At 44.8% G+C, this 20,643-nt stretch overlaps 1 protein-coding gene across 1 annotated transcript in view; it reads left to right on the top strand.

The window, feature by feature from the left end:
- Positions 1 to 20,643, top strand: part of LOC119386896 (uncharacterized) — a 64,245-nt gene that overhangs the window by 41,589 nt on the left and 2,013 nt on the right. Inside the window, exons 10-18 of the mRNA XM_037654173.2 lie at positions 1,520 to 1,680; positions 5,197 to 5,300; positions 5,676 to 5,778; positions 6,901 to 7,071; positions 9,766 to 9,923; positions 11,363 to 11,465; positions 12,210 to 12,248; positions 13,325 to 13,417; positions 14,158 to 14,205. Coding sequence (XP_037510101.1) covers positions 1,520 to 1,680; positions 5,197 to 5,300; positions 5,676 to 5,778; positions 6,901 to 7,071; positions 9,766 to 9,923; positions 11,363 to 11,465; positions 12,210 to 12,248; positions 13,325 to 13,417; positions 14,158 to 14,205 — 980 coding nt within the window. The remainder of the gene's footprint in view (positions 1 to 1,519; positions 1,681 to 5,196; positions 5,301 to 5,675; positions 5,779 to 6,900; positions 7,072 to 9,765; positions 9,924 to 11,362; positions 11,466 to 12,209; positions 12,249 to 13,324; positions 13,418 to 14,157; positions 14,206 to 20,643) is intronic.

Here is a 20,643-nt window from a genome sequence, read left to right as displayed (position 1 = left end):
TTCTAAGTAAACTTACTGACAATGAATCAGCTTTCACTTGGATGTGATCTGGAACATCTAAATGTATTCCAGGGGCACATTGAAGTCCAATTTGCCTCTATGGACTTTCATTCTGGTCACTGCACTCTTCTATTACTGCAAGATTGGTTCCACTGCCATTACCAAGATTACCAAGTTATGGCAGAAGCTTAAATGGATATGTGAAACAAAAAATTATAGAGTTAGCGTTATATATATTTTGGCACCAAATTCCTCTTTAATATCCCAGCTGGCGTAGTAATGGAATAGCAATAATTTCATTCCATATAAGTTGATCTGACTGCTCAAGTGCCTGTACTTTTCCTGCTAAAGATACCCATGTTTCTGTCTTATCTCACTCTCTGATATTTTTCTTATATATATATTGCTCCTAGGCATTCCCTCACATTGAGTACATGTGTGGATCACTATGCTACCCATATCAACGCCCAGTCGAAAGAGATCATGAATTCCAAAGCTAACAATATTTCACAGATAATATTAGATTTGTTACCTCAGTTGGTGATAGGCTTTGGAGTATTGTATTTTGGGGGCAACAGTCCATGGATCATGCATGTCTAAATGCTTAAATTATATATGTCCATCTACAGGTAAGGCCTCTGCAGAAGTCTTGTTTCTATCATTATTTACACTGAATCTTTAGTATTGCCTGAGTAGAGTTCAGGCGCAGGTACTTGGAGAAAAAGGCTTTTATTTTCAACAGAATGACATTCACCCCTGCGTATAAAATGCAACGTACAAATTGTAGCTCAGAGCATCTGTGACGTGGTACAATATTGATCAAAAAAGTTTGCCATGAAGTTTCACCTTGATGAAAGAAAATAACAGAGTTGCCATGTTCACGTGTTGCTAGGTGTTCGTGGTACCATACGAATATATTGAATTATTTATCATACCCTCAGGGCCAAACAGATTTCTCAAAGAATTCAGATGTAATGCAAAACAGAACAGTCTCGCTCAGTAATGTGATAATGGCGTCAATTGTGCCCAACTGTGTCAAAACGCCAATTCTGCTACATGCTGCTACAGTTTGGTAACATATAAAAAGTCTGCACCAAACCTGCACCAAAACTGAAATTACAAGTATTCCCTCACCATCAAGGCTGCTTGCAGGCTTGCGGCATGAAGCTCACTCCGTTCACCTTGCGTGTAACCATAGAAGGCATGACCGTCGCTGCGGTGAAAATAATAATGCTTTAAATAAGCACCTATTCTTGACCTCTGCATTTTTTTTTTTCATGTGTAGACCTTGTAAGACAACTCACAAGCTTCACAAAGTGCTTTCATTCACACCAGCCGTTTGTCGCTAATTTATGCATTTGCTCTCATATTGTGTTAACTCACATTGCCCGTGCCATTTCTTCTAGAGAACATTGCCAATGGTTTAGCACCAATGACTTTTTTAAACTTTGATTCATAAAAATCCTCACGCCCCTGCCCAAGTGCAAGCCTAAGCTGCACCCAACACTTGTTCTCGCAGAATGGTCACAAAAACGCTGAAGTTCCAGACAGGTATCAGCACCATAAGCCTCTTTGCCAGCAAGCGCCACAGTGACGTGCTGCGTGACATCATCAAGGACAGCGGTGCTGGAGGATGTGCTGGATGTGCCGCCCTGTACCTGAATGACCTAGGCGATATCAGTGAGTCATTTCAAACATCAACAACCATATGTGGCAACCATTCTGTGAAATACAGCTCATACAGAATCTCGTAAAGAATCTGTCCAAATTTTCATGAGTTGGCAGGGCAATTGATGCATAGTGTGCTATGCTATTTCACTTTATACTGCACTTGCTTCTTTCACTGGAAGATGTCAGGTACCATACAGCACTCACACTTTGCCTAGATTATGGCTGAAAAGTGTACACCAGTTTTTAACATCCTACAATATGCCTCTTTCAATTATGTACTTGTGGCAGCTTTGACAGTGATGGGCATCTTTCTACTCGTTGGTCTCAGTGATATTCTGTCTTTTCAGCAAGCTTTGACATCTTAATTTTTCATGAACTGGTTTCTTCAGCCTAAAAATGCTGACACAAAATATGGGAATTCATTCAGTTAAACAATTAGTTGTATAAGTTGTGTGACATGCAGTAAATTCAGCTGTATGCAGCATTTTTGTCCCAAAATTCAATGGCTGTTTAAAGACTCCTTGAGCAATACCATGCCAAGAATGCATGTAGATACCAGTGTATGCATCAGTGATACTCTTAAGTGCGGAGCACTTTAGGGGGCCCGGGCTGTCGTGTGCTGTCATCATCTCATGTGGCTTGGCATAACGCTGGCAAAACCATGTATAGCAAAGCCATCTATACCATATTGAGTGCATGCTTGCGCCAAGGAGCTCTTGTTCTTTGAGTGCCTTGATGATGATATCAACCACATATAGCATAGCCATCTGTAGCATATTGAGTGCGCACTCGCACCAAGGAGAAGTCTTCTTCCTCTTGTTCTTCGAGCGCCTTGATTAAGATATCAAGTGCGGAGCACTTTAGGGGCCTGGGCTATCATATGCTGTCGTATGCTGTCGTCGCTTGGCGTAACGCAGGCAAAACCACGTATAAAAATAGAAAAAAAAGAGGAAGCGAGCGAGAAATAGAAAGAGAGAGAAAGAAAAAGAAAAAAATATGAGGAAAAATATGAAATAAATAGGAATAAAGATAGAAAAAAAGACAGAAAAAACTGGAAAAGAGAAAAAGACAAAAAGAGGAGGACAGAAAAAGAAAAACCGAAGACAAACAAAGAAGGCTGCCGAGCTCCGCACTTCCTTCAGGCTTGGCACCACTAGGGCGAAGCTGCCTTAATCTTTTTAGTCGACCATAGCTTTCTCGTCCTTATTTTTCATTTAAAAGAATTAGTAAGGAGTCATACCAGCGCGTAGGAAAGGAGGACAGATATGTCTTGTCAAAAAGACCAATAGTACATAATCGAACAAGTTTTGTGCAGCATGCACACGTGGTAAAAAGCACAGTGACTAACGTTAGAATTGAAGCATAATTCTTGCTATGACTGGACCAACGGCATATTTGCCGTTGGTCCAGTCATGGTGTAATAATTTTCTTAGCACAGTGTTCAATGTGGCCACCCACGAATAAATTTGTGTGTGCGTCAAATTGATACAACTTTATTTCTAGGCATTCGATATTCTATTGCAACAAAAGTAATGGCGTAATATGTTAATCTATGCATGTTATAGCAATTATTTCTAATTTTAATTGTAATGAAATATACTAGAGGTGTGCGAATATTCGAAATTTCGAATATTTTTCGAATAGTGTTTGCTATTCGATTCGATTCGCACTGAAATTTTACTATTCGAACTATTCGAACTTCCCAAAAACAAATGCAGTCAACGTCCTGTTGAAAGTGACCCCTTCAGATTTTCAATATGCTTCACCTCATTACACTCTCGTATTGCGGCAAAGCTGCCTTTCAAGCTCCGTTACGGTCGAACTTAGCCAAGAGACAAAGTCCGGTTGGAAGTGGTCCCTAGATTTTTAATATGCTTCACCTCATCACACCCCCGTATTGCCGCAAAGCTGCCTTTCAAGCTCCGTTACGGTCGAACTTAGGCAAGAGACAGTCAACGTCTGATTTGAAGTGGTCTTTAGATTTTCAATATGCTTCACCTCATCACACCCCCGTATTGCAGCAAAGCTACCTTTCAAGCTCCGCTACGGTCGCAAATGTATTAACTCAAGAAAACGCTGGTTCCAATATGGAGATGAAAGATGTGGCAGAGTTGGGGGCTCATTTAATGCTGTTTTGGACCTGAAATTTGGGCAGGAAGTCCGAAAAATCGGACGCCGAAGCTTTTTAGCATCCAAAATTTCAAATGTTCTTATATATCGACGTCTACGAGGCAGATTTGGAACTCCGGACTTGAAGGGAGCACACCCTTGTCCGCCACATCAGTTGGCCTTCCACAGCAGTTGAAAGAGGAGGAGAGGCTGAGGAAATGGCATCTCTGCCTATCACGTGTAAAGTGTTGTCGGCAACACTTTGGTTGCACCAAATCATGTACATAAATACAATTCGGCCTCTACATTGCCTCACTCTTGATAAGAAAGACAACTATGAAAAATGACCCCACCAGCGTCATCAACCTAGCGAAAGAAACACTTTCATGTTGCTATCTCACAAGAACATACTTAGGGATTCTCTGGAACTTTTTCTGTAATTTCACTTCGAATTATTCGAAAAATGTTTGAGAAATATTCGAAAATTATTCGAAATTATTCGATTCGATTCGCACTCAATCTTTATTATTCGAATTCGCTTCGCACCCAAAATTTTGCTATTCGCACAGCTCTAAAATATACATTTCTTGGAAAGTCATTTATGTTCTACATTTTCATTAATAGAATGAAACCTCAGGCTAGATATGTAATGCAAATCCGTATTCGGTTATGTCAATTTCGAGCAAATAAAAATTATACTTTTGATGTGGCTTGCGGGAAGCGGTACCTCAAACGATTCATCGAACATGGTAGTGACTTCAGCAAAGTGATCATATGCAACAGTGCACTGCAAATGAAGTTAAATGAAGACACATTTACTATGCAGGAGGCTCATTTCATCCAAAGCTCAATGTATCTTGCTCTTTATTAGCCCTTAGTCATTACAAGCAGCGAAAAGAAGTGGCATACACAGTTGTGTACATCGCGTCTGAAAGGGTTAACGACTAGCTGTGTGACAAGCATAGGCATGCGCAGGGTTTCTTATTGGGGGAAATGGGGGGGAACAAAGGTTCATCGCAGTGCCCCCCCCTCCCTACTAAGTCAATGTATGGGGCAGACTTTGTGTCCCCCCTTCTTAGCTGAATAGGGGGGCGGCCGCCACCCCCTGTGCACACCTATGGTGCCAAGTGCACGAAAGAAATTCAGTTCCCATATGCCTGAAGCTGGAATCAATTTATCACACACCTTTTTAGCATAGTGCAGTTTTGAACTTGACTAAATCCACAAGGTGGTGTGTAGTGTGACAGACCACAGTAACTAGAATAGCCTGTCATACAAGCTTGACTGGCCATCATAACTTCAAAACTCCATCCTTGAAATGTTGTGAGCAGAAACACAATTACACAAAAGAAACCCGAAGCGGCAACTTCAACCTGTTCATATGACGTTTTTTTATGTGCTTTCCTTTTCATTCAGATGCTGTTGGTGCAGACAGTGACCAGGATGTGTTCAACATGCTCAATACTCTTGTCACTAATCACATTTCGGCCATGGATGAACGACCTGGTGTTGCCAGCAAGGTATGTGCAAAATGGTGATGGTGGCCAAATGAAATGCCTAGATCCGAAGGGCTGTATAATGACAATGAAGGTACAAAACTTTAAAAAAAATTGTCAGCTGAAGCACAGAGCTGGAAATAACTTATTCTCTTTTTGTGGACCTAATTGTGCATAAGCAGCAATGGCATAGCAAGGGGCGGGGTGGGGGTGAGTAACTGTTGGCTTTATAGGTATCTGGTATCTGTCTAAACATCATCATCATTCCCTCTTATCCATATAATGCAAAGCCATATTAAATACAAATAACAACTGTTCAGTAATTGAATTGAGCGAGAAATGGTCACAGTCTTGGTTATCTATATGTGACACCTGCCATCTTTGATTATTGGGCTTCAGGTGGTGCTGTACCTGAACCTGAGGAAGAAGGCTGCAGGTGGAGTGCATTCCAATGGACGCCAGGTCGAGGAGGCTCTCAACAAGTTCAGGGTGACACATCCAGGTACGGTGCACTTGTACAGAAAAGCAAACATAGGAGCATGGAACTATAAGCTATTTTTTCAAGAAAAGCCCAACTAATCATCTTCTTAATGAATATGCAAGGTCTAGCTCTCTTGTCCTTCATTTGCAAAACACTCGATTTCGCACTTGCTTGCTATGTTGCACTTCCCAGTTTCTTCTGCGTAATAATTTGTCATTTAACTGCTGAAAATGTAATCCACCACTGAGCCATTTTCTCGCCTCAAAAAACTAAAGCTGCAGCTCTTTCTCAGCACAAAGCCAGATCATAGGCATCTCAATGCTTTCTTACACATTTTTCCTTCCATGTATGACTGCTAATCGTTACCTGTGACTATATTTTTGTTTCCTGTTTAATGCCACCTGTCTGCCCCCTTTGTCTTGAGAAATTACTCTGATAGGTGTTTCTTACGCAGCAATGGAGCTGTAGACGTTTTTATCATGAATATTACTGTTGTTACTGTTGTGTAAGTATTTATTATTGTTTTAACGATGCCTGTTCACATTTTCACATATGAGCAGAGTGGCCTATCCCTTTTGGAAACATATTGTTTACCACAGCTTTGTGAGGTGCATGTGCACATAAACAAATGTAAAGTAAGGCCCAATGACATTTTAAATATTCTGCAGATGTACTATACATTTAATTGTCGAATAAAATGGCACAGTTGCAGAAATCATTATACTTTATTACACAAGTGACACTTGTGATTTGTCAATGCTGTGGTGACCCTGCCATCGTTGCACTTATGGCTGTTGCAAATGGTGGTTATGCTAACACTAGCTGATGAACAAGCACTTTGTAACGTAGTTATGTGACTATGGACTGTAATATCATACATGTTACATTCCATGCTAGCAAATTGCAGGAAAAGCATGAACAAACTGTATTAAACCTGTTATAATACCACAAGCACAGGGCACAGTGCAACAGCAAATGTATATTGATACCATAATGGAATGCAGTTGTGTTATCCTGTTGTGTTTTCCAGATGTCCGTATGCTGTTTACAAGTGCCAAAACTTATTCCACTGAGCAGTTAACAAGCCAAACCACTTGTACAGTGAGTGCTTGAGTATGTTGACGTTCACGAACTTTATTTCAGATGTGCCAATCTTTGCCATTGGCTCCAAGGATGTAATTGATGCACTGAATACCAGATCTGGAGCTTTGACACTGGTGGACATTACCAGTGTTCTTGCGGATGAGGATCCCGACATAGAAAAACTGCGTACAGCCCAGGATCTGCTCACTCTTCCCAAGAAAATATGTCGAGGTACGTAAGTTACTTCTACTTGTTCTTCTTCTGTTTAAATAGCAAAGGCATTCTTTGCCATTTGAAAAGCAAGGAACAATATACCCACCTAATGTTGTTATAAATAAGTTTCTTTAAGTTATAACAAGCGCATCATGATTCAAGAATGCGTTACAGTTTGCACATACACAATTTCTTCCACAATCTCATCATATGATACACGAGTATATTTCTGTTCTTTATGTCTGACGTAGCCAAACAGTTTTTCAGCAAAGCATATTACAAACACTCATGGAAGAATGGTAAGCAATTGAAAAAATTACACCATCTCCCACTAAATGGGACCATGAGGCGATGCGAAGCTGGAGCACTTGCACAATCGCGTTCCGTTGGCATTTGTTGGGCATGCTACCGACCTCGCATCGTGGAACGCGAAGAGGAACGCTACGTGCATCGTGTCTTCCCTCTAGCCTTGCCGTTAATTCTCATAGGGTAAGCGGGGAACGCGGTCGTCAGGCGCGCAAGGGGGGGAGTGTAGGAGAGGAGAGAGAGGGAGAGGGGACGCGCATGCACTGGCGCTCACCACGGCATTGCGCAGGAGAGGGGCACACCATCTCCCGCTAAATGGGACCATGAGGCGATGCGAAGCAGCGTTACGGCATGTCGAGCTCACGTTTCAGGGGGGGGTGGAGAGGGTTGAGTGGGGAGGTGTGTGGAGAGGTCGTATGTGGAGAGGGTTTGCGCATGCGCAGTAAGGGTGGTCACGCCGCGCACCACCACCACCACCAGTTTGAGCTCCGCTATAAGATACTTCGCATCTAAAATACAAGGCCATACTGTGAGGTCAAACTCTTCCATTTCTTGTTTGTATGCATCTGCGACTCATTGTCTTAGATCCCTTTGACAGTGACCAGGAATCAATTAAGCATCAGTCACAGACAAGGTATTCCTTTTGCGTCACATGCTGTAGGTACGTTAATTTTATACTGTGCAATGACTCCCCTTGAGCCACAGCCAAACTATGGGCTGGGGTGTTCAAATATTCAATTTTTAAACATAGTCAAATACAAATTCAAATAGTGCCAGAAGCACACTGAACCAAATAAAATACTGAATACATTTAGAAGAATGATCAGAGGTTTTCACTCTAATTGTAAAAGAATGTTCATGTCCTAGAATTAGTAGCGTCATAAATTGTCTAACATTACACTGCACATTACAAAGCCTTGATTCTCAAAGGCACAAATAAAGCACTGAAAACAAATGTGTGGCTAATTTGCATACTGGGGACTCTTTTGAAAGTGCAAATAATTGTGGTTCATCTGATAAAGTCTGGCTGTGTGATTAGTGCACTCGCTTGTACTTTATGTGGACTATGTAAATCTGACCATGAAGATTAAGTTTATTACACTTTTGATGCAATATATATTATGTTTGATGAGCCTACTGAATGATTTTGAAATGTTGAAAAATTTTCCTTCCCGCGACTGTAAGTAGAGTGGGGTGTTAAAATTTAGTTAAATACATGTCTTGTAGGTCAGCGCCAGAGGTGACATTGTACATTAGTTGGGTTTTTTTCGTTTTATGTGAAAATGAAAACAAAAGTGCCCAAAGTGCATTTCAATACAGCGACAGCTTTAATTAAAAGATGACAGCACTCACTGCTTAACACTTTGGAATGAGAAGGGACAATTTAACAGTTAAACCTAGGAACTTTTAAATCTACAATTTCATGGAATAGGTGCACTGATATAAGTGCACTGAATAAGTGCACTAAGCCCAGAATTGGTACCCATTTATTGAACGTGAAGGCTGCACATCCACTTATTAAGGCTGTAAAACTGGCTGTAATCATGTTAAGAATTGTGTTAAGAAATGTTTATGTAATTATGGTGATCACCCAATAAGCCAGCATAGATACCTTACTCATCTACACTCGTTATTCTTTCATTGTAACTACCTTCATTTTGTTCACTTTAACTCCTGATTTTTCTATTGCATTAAATGAAAATGTAGTGAAATGTAATGTAGCATTTGAGCGTAGACTTTACCCCAATTCTCACTTTTCTACTAGGCAACACTATTTTCTGAATATTTTGTAAGTTATATCCGCAAACGCATACAAAAGTTGCATATGCCTACGATTGCTAACTCCCTTTTAACCTCCTCATCTTTAAATCATTATTAAGAGAAAGGCATGACTGAAGAAACCTGAATAACATACAGCTGCTCCTGCAGTCAGAAGATATATAGCTTTTATCTTCAGATGCACACCATAATTGTATGTAATGGGATGCATCATATATAACACACTTTGGAGGCCATTCGTTTGTTTGTTTGTTCAATCAATCAATCAATCAATCAATCAATCAATCAATCAATCAATCAATCAATCAATCAATCAATCAATCAATCAATGTTGAATTACTTGAATGTAAAAGCTGTAAACAGTTAATTGCCATTGCACAGAAAGAAGAACTGGAGAGAGCAAGATCTGAACAGTGTTGGCCTTTGCAACTGAACTGAACAATGGGGACTTAAACCTCCCACCTTCCCATCAATGATGATAATAATAAATCCTTTTTGTTATCATCTGTAGTTACTAGAAACAACACATATAGCAAGATGCATTGTAACATTTCTCGAACTTGACAATTCACAGCCAGTATAACACAAACGAAATCATAAATATATATTCACTCTTTGGACTAACAGTGCCAGCTGGCCTGAGGCACAAGTACTGCAGTGCTCGGAATACTCGGCAGCAGTCCTCTGCACAGAGCAAGTTCCAAGGTGCGGTGACCCCTGGAGCAGTGCAGTATTGGTCCTACAGCACTACCACTTTCTCTGCAAGCAATAACCTCCAAATCAAGGTGCGACTGTGTCTGCTTCTCCTTCCTCAAAGCACGAGCTGAAATTGTCTCAGGAAAGATTGGGACTGCATAATAGTCCCGATCTTGCCAAGGACGAATTATATTTCAGTATCTAGCACACACACAAGACAAGGATCGAGTGACAACCAACGAAGGCAGCGCTTGTCTTCGTCGGTTGTCACTCAGTCCTTGTCTTGTGTGTACACTAGCTACTGAAATGGAATACCAACATGCCCAAACTTACGCGATGTCGACGAATTATACTGATAAGCATGTACAGGGGCCTGCACTAGGGGAAGCAAAGTTTTACTGCAGCACGCCCCCTTTCTCCCCATTGATTGAGTCGTAAAGAAAACAAGTTTTGCAATACGCAAAGATGAAAATAAAGCAATGACATGCTTCCCACAACAGCCAGCCTTTGGTCCCCAGCTTTCTTCCGGTAGTAGAGTAGGGAAGTAAGCAGTTCTTCAAAGACAACATCGGGCGTCCTCGGCCACCATTTTCATAACGAAAACATACATGGCCGTAACCCTGCAATTTAAACAATGACAGAACGAGTACGCCCTAGTAAAAGTATAAGGATGACTTGGCACCCCCTTAGATCATTAGGGGAGAGAGGTGCTCCGCCCCCTTGCCTGCATGCCTATGATTATACTCAACCTCCTGGCACACTTTGATTCATGGTAATAAGTCAGAGTCCAAAACAGCAACTCTATTTCAGAGACTACTGCTGGCTACCAACACTCATGCATATCACCCATGGTTTACAGTTGTCTAATTTGTTGTACTGTATTTTCTTTCACAATTTTCAGTATAGAAGAGCTCAGATAGAAAATATTCATAGTAATCTTTTATTGGCTGTGACTCTAAGCATTCTGTGACCATGGCTATCACAAGCAAAAAAAGAAAAAAAAAAGAAAGCATACCTGTAGATGTAAAAAAATTTGGTATAGAGTGAGATGGGAACAAATAGCGTTGGACACGGGATGGTGAAAGAACGGCAGACAGCGCTGTTTGCTACAGTCCTAATTATGTACCAACCAGCCCAGTTAGGTGAACTCCTGTGGTAAAGAGATGCCTTTTTTCTATTTACTGGATCGTATTTGCAGAATTCTGGTCTATGCATGTCTGTGCACGACATGCACAGACACAAGACATGCACGTCTGCAGTGCATGCACCAGAAGACATGCATGTTTGTGCATGTCTTATGGTAAAAGAATTTTGCCAATTATATATGCCTACTTACGATGCAATTTTCATGCTCCCAAGTTATGTAGAATGGCCTGAACATCTGCACATCCACATTTCAATATCATTAGAGTCATATTTGTGGGAATGTGCTGCGTTCTGCTTGCACTGTCAGTGCAAACAAGGAACACCCTAATGCCGATGCTAAGAACCCCCTTGTTCCCTTGCCAAACAATATTCATTATTTCAGTTCACCACTAATGATCGGGGCAACCTCAGGGTCTGCGATGTCACCGGCCGTGTTATTGGCGACAGTCTCGCAGGTTTGAGGTGCTATGAAACCAATGCACAATGTAAGTATGAGCACTCCAGCTACTCGTTTCAAGTGAATAGGTTTTCTTGCCTCCAGAGACCTCTGATCTCACAAAGTCGCAGCACAATCATGAAATTTCTCGAAAAAATGTAATATTGCATAAATCTAGACCAGATTACATTTTCACACTAGTAAAAAGCATGTCGATACCTCCATTTCATACGTAGCAGGCAATACTCTTAAGGCTAGAAAGGGTTTTCTCACTGCTTTCATGTGCAACCACAATGTAAGAAATACATAGGTATCTATCATGCAATTCTACGTAAGGTTAGGTGCCTATTTTTGTAACAAAATAATATACTGTACTCATTACACGTAACAACTTGCGAAGCAGGATTACATCAAATGAAGCTGTATATTTATTCTACTGCATTCATTATAAAAGAGGAAAGTGTGATACGGTATGTGTAAATCAATCCATTGCTCAAAACAAATGTTGTAAATGATACATTGTATCAATGCTCACAATCAGTATAAAAGAAAAACAATAATCACACTATTAATTCATTCTAGTTAATTGAATCAGTCACTTCATACAATAGCGACATTCATTCTAAATGTGTTAACTGCACAGTGCTGCTGAATCACCTCTTTGCAAGATCAAATCTGATGGGCTGCTATTATCAAGAGTCTATAAAAAAAAAATTAAAATGCCTGTTTTGTCTCTCATTTTATATCCTAATCCACTCTCTCTAATCGGTTGGTGCTTTTTTTTTCAATCCAGTTAAGACACTATCATTCAACTACACAAGGCCTTGCAAAAGTAAGTTTATGTTCAATGCATTTTGTTTTATCTTACTCATTAGAGCGTTTTATTTTGTCCATAAAGTTCTAACTGTACGTGGATTAACGGTTTAATGGTAGCAGCAAAGCTGGTAGTGACATATTTTGGCATTTTGCATAACTACAATGTGTTTGAAAAATATTGGTGCCCTGTCATTGACACTGGCATGCATTAAAACAAAGTTATGAAATGCAACAACTTAACAAATGCCTTACTACCAACGCTTCACAACAGCAGTTAGGTAAAACATGGACGTCTTTACAGTATTGGGTTTGTGCATTTCTGGTTAGACATCACATTGCCATATGTCGCTACTGGTACTATTGCCACTGCAGACTTTGCTGGTCAACCAGTAATCCATACATGCTATGAAGTGCGTGGACAAATATAGACACTCTAAAGCTCTACTGAAGATGCAGTGCCGATTCTCTCGATTATTATCAGTTCTGAGTTTTAACGTGTTTATACTCAATGAACACCAGTTCGTAATCTTGAAGACCTAATCACTGATGTGGCACTCAAGCTGTAATAAAATTATCGTCTCCTCATAGCTATAATAACAATCTTATGAACCTCGAGATTACCTACAGTTCAGTGGGTGAATCGAATCAAACATGTAGTAGCTTCAAGCAATGACGAGACAATAAATTTTGTTTAGGTTGCTGTCTTCAATAAGTTCATTCCATTGCTAAGTGAGTATACAGCAATAATGCAAATACTGATTCTTGCATCTTTTAGTGTCACCAGTGTTTAAGAGAAAGCAGGGGCTCTGAAGATGAAACACATACCGGCATATTTGGTGAAGTGTGAACAAATGATGAAATTGGTTAGGTAAAGAGATGTCTAGACACACTATTCGCATACGCTTGTTAGCCAAACAAAAATATTTCAAGAGGAACAAGAATCAGCTTTGGCCTAAAACCAATGGTTGCTGAAAACTGTTGCTAGCTTCTAGATAGTGTGAAAATGTGCAGAAATATGTCCTCTGGCTATGTTTCTGCACAAAAGGCTCTACGTTGTGTCTAAGCATCTTTTTGCCCACAATAATATTGCAGAAGGACCTCTGAGCTGCTCTCCACTGACATATGCTGTGATTGGAAAGGATGAGAATGTACCTCAAATAAACTTTGACGTCTCCAACTGCGAAGGTATGCAGATAAGCCCACAAATGCACTAAACTCGTGTAGTGAACAGCATTCATTGTCTTTCACTTATTGCTGGTGTCAACTAAAAGTCCTGAAGATTTTTTAATAGGAGGATAATGTGGCTTCAATACCCTGCGCAATTTGAGCAGCAGTCTGTGGATAGACGAAACAATTGCATAAATAAATTAACAAAAAAGTTGCATATTCAAAGCACCAGCAACTGCGTAAGTTGTGTTGCACTATCAGGTGAAGCCTGCAGCGATTCACTGGACCAGTAATTGACTAGTATTCAAGGAACTGTCTACCGCTTCTTCCTGTCTCCACTTATTTAACACATTATTGTCACAAACATTCCTTAAAATGTGTTGAATGTTCCAGAGTATTACAAAAACATTAAAAATGATGCAGAGCCCAGCCAGTGACTGTACCTTTGCACACCGATGCAGAGGACTAAATTATGGCTACAGCCCATTGTTGTTGACAAAAGCTTTTCAAAGTTTTTCTGGTACTACTACAAATGGCTGCTGCATCAGAGTTTACACAGATTAACAAATGCCCGTACATACGTTCTGCTGGCCAATCACCACATTTCACGAGTCTGTATCTTAATGTTGGTTATATGAGATGCATGAAAAGAAAGCAACAATTAAAAAACACACACACTTTCTGCAAATTTTGCTATGAGTTGTCACACCGCCACTCACTGCTACTTCTAAATACGGTTTTTCTCATTCTTTGTGCAGGTTTTTGCAGGAACCCCCAGCAAATAAAATTCGAAGTTGAGCATGAAGGTAAGTTTGCCACTGGCAACATTGTGACCTTTGTACGCTGCCCATCCCCAGAGGGAAAAAGTTCCATTTCCCACTGGAAAGATTTCCGGTTCAATAATTCAACTCATAGTCGAGTATTATCCAGCTGGAATATGGCCGAATTCCAGCCAAAAACTGACAAAGTTCCAGCTGAAAAGATTTCTGGTTCAATAATCCAGCTGGAAATGGAACTTCTTCTATGTGGGATGGTAACAAAGAGGCTGTAGCGAAGCGTTCGAACTTGGTAATGGGTCGTCCTCTCGAGCACCTTCTAGTGGGTCGCCCTCTTCGGCTCGAAGAGAACGCAGCTCGCGCTGAGAGTCGGCCCCGCCTTGACTATCGCTGTATCGTCGAGTATCGTCGCCGCTAATAAAGCTCTTTATAATTTGGTGGAGAGTGCTGGGCCTTCACAACAACCTCGGTCCTCATTCGATGCCCCTGGCTCTTCGATCCCGTACCCTGCCGCCTACCATGCCTCAAGACGCCTCCCAGCAAACGCCCCCGCCCGCACCGACCTCATGTCCTGGTGTCCCTCGTATTCGCGACCCTCCCGTCTTCACTGGCGCCGATGGCACCGACGTGGAGGACTGGCTCGCGATTTACGAGCGTGTGAGTGTCCCCAATAAATGGGACGAGGCAGGAAAATTGACTAACCTGGTTTTCTACGTCGCTGGTGTGGCGGGCCTGTGGTACAACAACCACGCATCCGATTTTACGACGTGGTCCGACTTCAAGACCGCCATTATCAACGTGTTTGGCCGCCCTGCCGTTCGTAAGCTGCAGGCCGAACAGCGCTTACGTGAACGCGCTCAGCAGGCCGGCGAATCCTTCACCAGTTACATTGAAGACGTCCTCGATTTCTGTAAGAAAGCCGACGCCACCATGTCCGAGTGTGACAAGATCAGACACATCATGAAAGGCATCGACGACGACACCTTCACCATGCTGCTCGCCAAGAACCCCAGCACAGTGGCAGAGGTCATGACGCTCTGCCAAAGCTATGAGGAGCTGCGCCGGCAGCGATCGATGACCCATCGCTCTCCATCACGCGACGCCGAGCTCGCTGGCTTGTCGACCGTACCCGACCACTCCGCGTTGCTCGCAGAGATGAAGACATTCGTGCGCGAGGAAATCGCGCGCCAGTTCTCTCTGCTGGACTTTGCTCGCCCTCGGTACGCTCAACAGCCGTCGCCCACCCTTCTGCCTTCCCTCTGTCGAGCAATCGAGCAGGGAATCGCGGAGGTCATGCCCGAGTACCACCAGCACCATCCGGCTCCTGCACCTTTGAGCTACGCCCAAGTTGTCGCAAGAACGCCCCCACCAATCGCTACGGCTGCCTCACACATTTACGCCGAAGCCTCCGCTCGACCTCACTCTTTCGAAGCGGATGTACCGGTAACCTACGCCGACGTCACGCACAGGCCACGACTGCAGCCCACCATGCAGTCCTATCAGTTGCCGCCCCGTCAATCTCGTCCTGCACCATGGGCGGGCCCTGCCCCAGCGAACCGATGGCGCACACCTGACAATCGCCCCATATGCTTCGCATGTGGTTACGCCGGCCACGTGGCGCGCTATTGCAATCGCGTGCAGCCGCCTAGAGACGTGTCGCCTGCCACCAGCCAGTCGAACCGCCCATATTACGACCCACCTACGCCTCCGTCGCCGACGTCTCGCCCAGCTGCATCTACCCGCCGTTCACAGTCACCACGACGCCGCTCGCTGTCACCGATGCGGCCACGTCCGGTCCCACGCGATCAGGAAAACTAGTCGTCGCAGTCCATGAGGCAAGGGCTGCGATGCTATCGAACTGCGAAAGCCCTCAGCGAAGCCCGTCGAACGTGATAGACGTTTTTGTGGACGGTGTTCGCGCATCTGCCCTTATCGATACTGGAGCCGCCGTATCCGTTATGGACGCTAAACTAAGCCGCCTGCTACGAAAAGTGACGACGCCACTTTCCGGGCTCTCCCTCCGTACAGCCAGCGCCCAAAGTATTCACCCAACGGCGGTATGCACCGCCCGCGTCATCATTCAGGACGCTCTGTACGCCGTCGAATTCATTATAATTTCTTCATGCTCTCACGACGTCATCCTGGGATGGGATTTTCTCGCCCGCCACGACGCCGTCATTCATTGCGCACCAGCCGAAATAGAGCTCTCACCATTCTCAGATTTGATGCCGGCAGACAGTTCATCGGCTGCGACCAAGGTATTCATCAAAGACGACATCACAGTTCCTGCAAATTCGTCAACGGCTGTGTCAGTCTATTGCACCGGTCTCTGCGACGCCGTTGCACTCCTTTCTCCATGTGACCGCGTTTTCACTAGGAAAGGCTTGCTGGTGCCTTTTGCGACCGTGGAAATCACTCAGGGCGACACGGATATTTTTGTGACCAACCCATCCCCGTTCATTGTTACGTTGGTGCGAGGGGAATGTCTCGGCAGAGTGGAACCCCTCGAAGACACACAAGTTATGGACGCACCCGACGACACGCACTGTCCCAGTTCCCGTACGCTCAGTGCTGTTTCCACGTCCGATTCGTCACCTGCTGATGTGTTTAGGTCCTCCATTGCTGACAACCTCACATCGGTCCAGCGTTCCCAACTTCTGTGCCTGCTGGAAGAATTTCGTTCTTCTTTCGATATTGGGCAAACTTCTCTTGGCCGCACTTCCGTTGTTACGCATCGCATCGACACTGGCGCCCAACCACCACTGCGGCAACGTCCATATCGCGAGTCTCCCGCAGAACGTCGGGTCATTAATGAGCAAGTCGACGATATGCTTCGACGCGACGTTATTCGGCCCTCGGACAGCCCACGGGCGTCTCCCGTTGTTCTCGTTGCGAAGAAGGACGGTTCCGTGCGGTTCTGTGTGGACTACCGACGGCTCAACAAGATCACTCGCAAGGATGTTTATCCGCTGCCGCGAATCGACGACGCGATTGACAGCCTGCAAGGAGCTGAATTCTTTTCATCTCTTGATCTGCGCTCGGGGTACTGGCAAGTGCCCATGGCGGATGACGCTCGACCGAAGACAGCCTTTGTCACGCCCGACGGCTTGTACGAGTTCAACGTCATGCCGTTTGGTCTGTGTAATGCGCCCGCGACCTTCGAGCGCATGATGGACACCGTTCTGCGCAACTTGAAATGGCACACGTGCTTGTGTTACCTGGACGACGTCGTGGTTTTCGCTCCGGACTTCTCCACGCATCTCCAACGTCTGCGGCATGTTTTGACGCGTTTGCGCAACGCCGGCCTCCAACTGAATCTGAAGAAGTGCCGATTTGCAGCACAGCAGCTGACAATCCTCGGCTACGTCGTGTCCAAGGACGGAATCCTTCTTGATCCGACCAATCTTCGGGCCGTGGCCGAATTTCCCAAACCTACGTCCGTCAAAGAACTGCGCAGTTTCGTAGGACTGTGTTCGTACTTTCGACGCTTCATACGAAACTTTGCCACCATCATATCACCACTGACGAAGCTCCTTGGAGGTAACGGACCCCTAAAGTCGTGGTCGTCCGAGTGTGACGACGCGTTCGCAAAGCTCCGTCGTTTGTTGACGTCTCCTCCCATACTACGCCACTACGATCCTACGGCCCCAACGGAGGTACACACAGATGCCAGCGGTGTAGGCCTCGGCGCTGTCCTTGCGCAGCGCAAACCAGGGTTCCCCGAATATGTCGTGGCATACGCAAGCCGTACGCTTACCAGAGCCGAGACCAATTACACGGTCACGGAAAAAGAGTGCCTGGCGATCATCTGGGCCCTTACAAAGTTTCGACCTTATTTGTATGGCCACCCATTTGATGTCGTCACCGACCATCATGCACTATGCTGGCTGTCGTAACTGAAGGATCCCTCAGGCCGTCTCGCCCGCTGGGCACTTCGCCTGCAAGACTACGACATCCGAGTGCTGTACCGCAACGGACGCCAGCATGCTGACGCCGAAGCCCTCTCGCGCTCTCCCTTGCCTGACGACAATGCCCCTTGCTCAGTATCTCACATAGCTGTTGCTTCAATCGACGTTCACACCATCGCTACCGAACAGCGCAAGGATAAATGGATCACCTCGCTGATCGACTTGCTCACTGATCCGTCCGCAACACCATCCACTCGCGCGTTGCGTCGTCAAGCCCACCATTTCGCCGTTCGCGACGACCTACTGCACCGACGCAATTACGACGCCGACGGCCGCCAGTGGCTACTAGTGATACCCCGCAGTCTGCGTTCTGAAATATGCGAGGCCTTCCACTCTGACCCGCAATGCGCGCACTCTGGGGTATCCAAAACTTACCACCGCATTCGGCAACGATACTTCTGGCGAGGGATGTACCGCTACGTGCAGAAGTTCGTTCGCTCCTGCCTCGATTGCCAACGCCGAAAACCTGCAACGCACGTGTCGCCGCCAGGTCTACAACCATTACCTTGCCCTAACCGTCCGTTTGGGCGCGTGGGCATCGATTTATACGGACCACTTCCTCTGACTTCGGCTGGTAACCGCTGGGCCATCGTCGCTGTTGACCATCTAACGCGATACGCCGAAACCGCCGCCCTCCCAGCGGCTACAGTGCGCGATGTTGCCTCCTTCCTACTACACCGATTCATACTGCGTCACGGACCACCCCAAGAGCTTCTCAGCGATCGAGGCCGTGTCTTCTTGTCGGAAGTCGTGGAAGCCATTCTCAAAGAGTGCCATGCTGTTCACCGCAAAACTACTGCTTACCACCCGCAGACGAATGGCCTAACCGAACGCTTTAACCGCACGCTCGGCGACATGCTCTCGATGTACGTCGCCGCCGATCACACCAATTGGGATGCCATTCTGCCCTTCGTCACCTACGCCTATAACACCGCCCCTCAGAGCACTACTGGTTTTTCACCCTTCTTCTTACTGTACGGAAGGCACCCGTCGCACACCATGGACACGATACTTCCATACAAGCCGGATCGCTCTGAATGTGCGCCTTTTCTGCCACAGCCAGACTTGCTGAGGAGTGTCGTGAGCTCTCCAAGACCTTCACTACGCATAACCAAGAGCGGCAGAAGAGCATTCGCGGTGACAACACCACTTCTGCGCCCACGTTCCTCCCTGGAGCGCTCGTTTGGCTCTCTGTCCCTACCACTGCAACTGGCCTCTCTTCCAAACTACTGCCCAAATACAAAGGCCCCTACCGTGTCGTCGAATGCACATCCCCGGTCAACTACCTCATCGAACCCATAGAACCGTCTTCGGACATGCGCCGTCGAGGGCGCGACATTGTCAACGTGGAGCGCCTGAAGCCCTACCACGACCCCCTCATAGTGACTAGTTGCTAGGTCGCCAGGTGGCTCCCTTTTCCTACCCGGGGGTAATTATAGCGAAGCGTTCGAACTTGGTAATGGGTCGTCCTCTCGAGCACCTTCTAGTGGGTCGCCCTCTTCGGCTCGAAGAGAACGCAGCTCGCGCTGAGAGTCGGCCCCGCCTTGACTGTCGCTGTATCGTCTAGTATCGTCGCCGCTAATAAACCTCTTTATAAGGCTAATAATTGTTGGGGTTTAACGTCCCAAAACCACAATATGATTATGAGGGATGCCGTAGTGGAGGGCTCCAGAAATTTCGACCACCTGGGGTTCTTTAACGAGCACCTAAATTTAAGTACATGGGCCTCAACTATTTTTGCCTCCATCGAAAATGCGGCCGCCGCGGCCGGGATTCGATCCCACGACCTTCAGGTCAGCAGTCGAGCACCATAACCCCTACACCACCGTGGCAGGTTAACGAAGAGGCTGCACATTCAACTCATTGCTCTCATTCAAGCATACTCGCATAGTGTGTGTGTGCTTATCTACAGTACACTTGCTGCGTCCTTTTCCCAAATGTCTTTTGTTGTTTCCCAGGCTGATTCAAAGTATGCATTCATTCTAGACAGAAATATCTTCACACATGCTTTACAGCCTCGTTGCAGCTGAAGGCCTTAAAAAAGTTTTTAAAGAATAATTTCCAGCAATTATTTAACTGCGCTAATTGCAAAAAAAGTGTGCTCCAAGCTGCTTAAGAATGGAGCGAGCAATTCCAGCTGAGTTGTCTCCAATTCACATACTGCAAATCTTCATTTGTCTGTGATTTGCGTAGTATGACAAAAACATCCTGCATGTAGACCATATCAATGACCTGAAATTAGCGCTACTAAACTTTCGTTTTTGTTCATGGATGAAGTAAGCATGAATGGAAGATATTTGTTAAATTCTTCTTTCCATAGCAAAATTTGGTGTAGTGTCAGACAAATCTCTTGAGTTTACGTGATGTGTTTTGTTAGCGTTACACAACATTAACACAAAAGTAGAGAAGGGAAACTAGGGCAAATACCTGGACACCCACATCCCTCTGCGACATGATTTCCACGTATGTCAGCATTCTTTCCCTTCAAGTCTATTGGCAA

This window comes from Rhipicephalus sanguineus, chromosome 3 (genome assembly GCF_013339695.2).
Source record: "Rhipicephalus sanguineus isolate Rsan-2018 chromosome 3, BIME_Rsan_1.4, whole genome shotgun sequence".
Lineage (NCBI taxonomy): Eukaryota > Metazoa > Arthropoda > Arachnida > Ixodida > Ixodidae > Rhipicephalus > Rhipicephalus sanguineus.
Note: the sequence above shows the minus strand (reverse complement) of the source record. Positions and strands in the feature narration are given on the sequence as shown.